This window comes from Frankliniella occidentalis, unplaced genomic scaffold (assembly GCF_000697945.3).
Source record: "Frankliniella occidentalis isolate FOCC.00 unplaced genomic scaffold, Focc_3.1 Scaffold87, whole genome shotgun sequence".
NCBI classification, from domain to species: Eukaryota; Metazoa; Arthropoda; class Insecta; order Thysanoptera; family Thripidae; genus Frankliniella; species Frankliniella occidentalis.
In genome coordinates this window covers 54,197-59,098 of record NW_026267216.1, presented here as the reverse complement: position 1 = coordinate 59,098, position 4,902 = coordinate 54,197, and the positions used below count along the sequence as shown (strand labels likewise).

General features: G+C 44.6%; 1 protein-coding gene across 7 annotated transcripts in view; it reads right to left on the bottom strand.

Moving 5' to 3' along the window:
• The window catches only part of LOC113212579 (fatty acyl-CoA reductase wat), a 24,763-nt gene that overhangs the window by 19,369 nt on the left and 492 nt on the right, over positions 1-4,902 (bottom strand). The window contains exons 2-3 of one of the 7 annotated variants that reach the window (XM_052269245.1): positions 3,287-3,681; positions 2,099-2,208 (exon numbers count right to left, since the gene is read on the bottom strand). The exons of 1 other annotated variant lie outside the window; for it this stretch is intronic. In XM_052269245.1, coding sequence (XP_052125205.1) covers positions 2,099-2,208; positions 3,287-3,681 — 505 coding nt within the window. Of the gene's footprint in view, positions 1-2,098; positions 2,209-3,286; positions 3,682-3,795; positions 4,740-4,902 lie in introns of those variants that run through there. 5 more of the 7 variants (XM_052269244.1, XM_052269242.1, XM_052269243.1 and 2 more) reach the window with 5 other exon arrangements.

Sequence of the window (4,902 nt, the reverse complement as noted above, 5' to 3'; positions counted from 1 at the left end):
GCTGGACTTTCGTTGTTTTGCTATGCTCTGTCATGGACTTTCGCTCTTATGTCCTGGACTTTCGTTGTTTTGACCCTTCTCTTGTGCCATTTTCAAAGCCAATTTTTTTGAACCCGGGTGGAAGGATCTACACTTTTGACTGCATCAGTTTTCTAAGTTTTTTCCCAACCTATAATGCAGATAGAGTGCATGCGAGTCTAAGTCACAAGTATGGTTTCAAGTGTGTGTATATGGTAGTTTCAGTGTTCTGAAACTCCAGTTAAAGCACAGAAAATATGCTTAAACTGCATTATAAGTACGAAAAACTATAGTTTAACTGTACGAAAAGTACCACTTTTTTCGGACAAACTACAGTTTTCCGACAGTTTTCCATAGTTCGTTTCAGAATTCTGCCAGGTTTCTGCAACTTACATTCCAGTTTTACTGTAGTTAAATGTGAGTTTTGCTGTGTACTAAAAGTATAGTTCTTGTTTTCAAATTTGAATTTTTTTTTGCCCCACGTTGCCCTTATTTACTTTGGTTACGCTTCTGCCTTTTGAATTACCAATTTTACCCTCGAAGTTACTTACTTGGATGATGAAAGTTGACGGCGACCGATGGGATTTGAACCCCGAACTTTCCACTTCGGAGACGAGGTCTGTACCCCTGGGCTATGGCGCCACGCTACGGGAAGGTATGCCGTTGCCTGATGTCCCTCAGAGCCTAGCGAACCCCTCTATTGCAGTCCGAACTGTAGTTTGACTACAGTTCAAGCATAGTTTAAATAAAGTGTCTTCGTTTTGAACTGCCAATCTTGCAAGAAATGTCTCCCGACTACTGACAATTCGGTGATTATTGAAGGTGTTTGATAAGTAAACTATATTGGTGTTTGTTGTGGAGCTATACGTATTCATTTCAAGTCATCAAACGTTGGACTTAATGTTGACGGAGCGTGAGTGAAAGTTTAACGAAAAAACCTTAAATTATTTGAAATTGAAACTACACCAATTCTACAATTGCAATCTGTATTAAATTTGGTGTCATTTACGTCACACTATCAGAGGTATGAAACACGTTGTGTAGACGTACAACAAACTGTAATCAACCCCAATATTTTCTTGGACTCAAATTTTTTTCTTGCTTGTTACATGCTATATAATCATAGATCAAAAATATTCTCAAGTCTCATGATTTGTTTAATCGAAATTATATCTCTGATTACTCAAAATATACACACTGTTAAATGCCTGCGAAGTATTTTGCTCCTTCGTAACTACAAAGCATGTACTTCGCAATTACAAAGTGATGCTTTGCAATTACGAAGTGACACTTTGCAGTTGCAAAGCGATGCTTTTGAGCGTTTTCATTGCTTCGCAATTGCAAAGCATCACTTTGTAATTGCAAAGTAAATGCTTCGTAGTTACAAAGGAGCAAAATACTTTGCAGCTCTGCAAAGCAAATGCCTTGTAGGAATTTAACAGTGCAGAAACTGTATAAAAATTTGTTTTCCCAATACAGATTGGTACTATTGATGTTATCTGCTAGTTCAACTATTTGTATTCTGCATAATTAATGGTGTGAAAAGATTAAATTCTTACTCTTTATTATCATCTAGTCAGAATTACAGTTAATGTACTGGTTGCAATGCAGATGCAAATACAACTTTCAGGACAACTTCATACTAATGTCGGAAACTCGATAGTAAATTGGTCTTAAAACTGTCTTTAAACTACAGTGCGAAACTAGTGTGGAAAACTACAAAAAAGTAGCATAATAAAATATCTGAAAACTCAATTGCCAAACTAATGTATCAACTATACTCATTTCTCTTTTTTTTCTCCTCTGCAACTGCAGTTTCAAGACTGCAGTTTGAACGCTATAGTCCAGACTACAGTTTCACTAAAGAATCCTTCCACCCGGGAAGTTTATAAAAAATAAACTAATTTCGTCTGTTTGCTCATGTTTTTTCAAACTAATTTGGAGCAGACAACAATACTATGAGAATTTCTCAAACTAGAATGTTTAAACAGTCTCCTGTAAAATTTTGGTTTGTGGACTTACGCTGTTTTGATTGCTCATCAGTGAATTCCCTTCTCCGCTTGTGCGTGGTATTGCTTACCGACTGCAGGCCGACATATGATGACGGGTATGTCGTGCCGGGCGTCATTGATGACGTTCTCCGCCAGGGCTTTGGTGAAGGTGTATGTATTGGGCTGGTAGTCCAGTATCCTGCGCCGACAGGAGAAGTTAGTTCGCCACTCGGAAGTCATAACGTCTCTCTAACGCGTTTTGCATAGGGCATTTCGTTGAATATTAAGGCCGGAAGTAAGTGAAGACCGCGTTACTGCGAAACAGCAGTGAGCACATTTACGGGTGAAGCGAGTTAGCAAACCCCGCATGCTGCTGTGCCGTAGCCCTGACACATGGTATGGGCAATTCCAGGAAAATTGGTGAAAAATGTTTCGCAAGTAACGCGGTTTGTGACCGAGAGGTGCCACGTTGTGCAATACATGTGCAGACTCGCCATCTCATGACGCGCCTAGTAATGTTTTGTACAAAACCGTAGCAACTCTAGTTCGCTCACAAATCCTGTTGCGCACGGACACCCCTTCTTGGAATTGCCCGTATAACGAAGTAGAAATTCGCAAGGATGACAGGCCTGCACAAGAAATCGTAACATTTCATTCTGCAATTAACGTTTTTTTCTTCTTTTTTTCATGTCTCGAGTTCCTTGGATTGAGACTTGATTCGCAACAACGTTTATACAAACTGTAAAGGTAGAGCGCGTTCGCTGTGTCCGAACTGATATGTAACCGATTTCGGTAATGGTATTTATCACCTGATGCTTATAATAGGAAGATGCACTGTCAAATATTTGCTAACACTTCTGACCAAAACGTTAACCGTTCACACCAATACTTGAATCTTCCAAATAACAAATTTGATGGACAGAAAATATTGCCCGCCAGTAAGATAATGATTGGTCTCTTGCTGAATACAAATGTACATCTTGTTGAGATGTGCACAAAAGCGCATCTATCTATGAACAAAACAAAAGGCCGTTAAGATTTAGATTGACGCGAAAACTGACACGCATCTACTTCGTGTGCGGCTTTTTTGCCCAGTTTTTGTTTTCAGTCGATGGTTTGGTCGGAAACTCTGGACACAGTAACATTTGATGATAAAAACATATTAAAATGCTTTAACATCAGTGCGGACACCTTAACAAATCAATTCTCAAAATCCAAGTGTAGGTAACTACTGCAACACAGTCACGCTGTTGAAACAATGGCGGCTGGTCACTTACTTATGCGTCACTGCATCCAGGACGCCCTTGTCCTCCGTCTCGGCTATGCGAATCATAGTGCGCCAGTCCAGGTGGGCCCGGTAGGCGCGCTCCTTGAGGACAGGCTCCTTGGTGAAGCAGTAGGTCGTGGACACGTACTGCAGCACCTGAAGGCGAGGCATCCTCTTGCAGAGCTCGACCACCTCGCGGGTGCCGCGCGTGTTGAGCAGAATGGCGGACTGCAGCGGGTCGTCAAAGCGCACCGTGGCCGCGGCGTGGAACACGTACGATACGTTGTCCACGAGCAGGGCCTCGTCGTCGGCGCTCAGCCCCAGGCGCAGCTGGCTGCAGTCCCCCGCCACCGCGCGCAGCTTGGCCGTGGCCGAGGGCCGCTCGCTCAGCAAAGGGCCGAACAGCTGCAAGATGAGACAGCTGTGTGCTTATCAGAATGCGCTTCAGATCGCGGTTATGTTCTCTACATGCCTTAATAGAGAACAGTACCCCATGTCTATTGATTGCGGAGCTCTTACTGGTGTCTGTACGATCTGCTCCACCCGGTCCTGGGCGCTGACTCCACGCTTTGGCCGCAGCAACAGGTAGATGCACTCCACGTCTGGGCACGAACGGAGCAGCTTCTCCACAAGCACCTTGCCCATGAACCCCGAGCCCCCGGTCACAAACACGTGCTTCCCGGCGAGCTCCTCCTTGATGATCGGTAACGACATGTCTGCTATACGTTAATACAACGCCCTAAGGTAAGCGTGAAAGCTGCAACCTCACACGAGTGTCAGTCCTCACTTGCCCTGCTCGACTGTTGCTTACCGTTTGGGCTGGACGGTGTTTATCGCTGGGCCCAAACACACCATAAATGCCTTTGGATCGAGTATAATTTGAAGGTCCTTGTATAATGTCTCATGCGGTGACCTGGTACAAGCCCATGTTCTGCACAGTATTGAGGGGAACATTTATCTTTTTCTGTACGTACAGTACGCAAGTTGAAAGGTAACGAGATTCGTATTCCTCTCGGAAAAACAGGAGGGAATGTCTGATGGGCGGATGCGATTAGCCTAAAGACAAAATTGACGAAATGGTACAGTTAAAGGTAGTCAAAAAGTAGGAAGTACTACGGGTGGTTTAGAAAAGACGAAGTGCGGACAAGTTTGCCTACTCGCCCTGCCCGTAAGGCATGGGTAGGAAAACCCGCCCGCACCTGGGTCTTTTCCGAATCACTCGGTTATCAGTAAAAAGTGTCGAAGTGTCAAACAATCAGGCCCGCCCTTCCGCCAAACGCAGTCGCCAGATCTACTTCGCTCCGCCGGCAACCACGTCCAGCAGGGGCCGAGCCTGCGTGGCCTGCCGGCAGCGTTGCGGCGCGAGCTTTAAGTCTCTATTCATTTGTCTATAAACTAATGCTTCTGGGTGGACGTTAGGTTGTTTCATTTTGAGGGGTCAGGACGCCAAATTTTCTGAAGCGAGGTTTTTCTGAAAGTTTATTTCATGCTGATACTCATGGAAAAAACCCGGGGGCTGTGCGATGAAGGGAACCCGGCGCAACCCGCGCTCAAAGTTTTTTGGGTGTTTTGGCGGGTATCACGACCGACACGTTCTCGGGCCCGCTGTGCGGCTGCGGCGCCGCC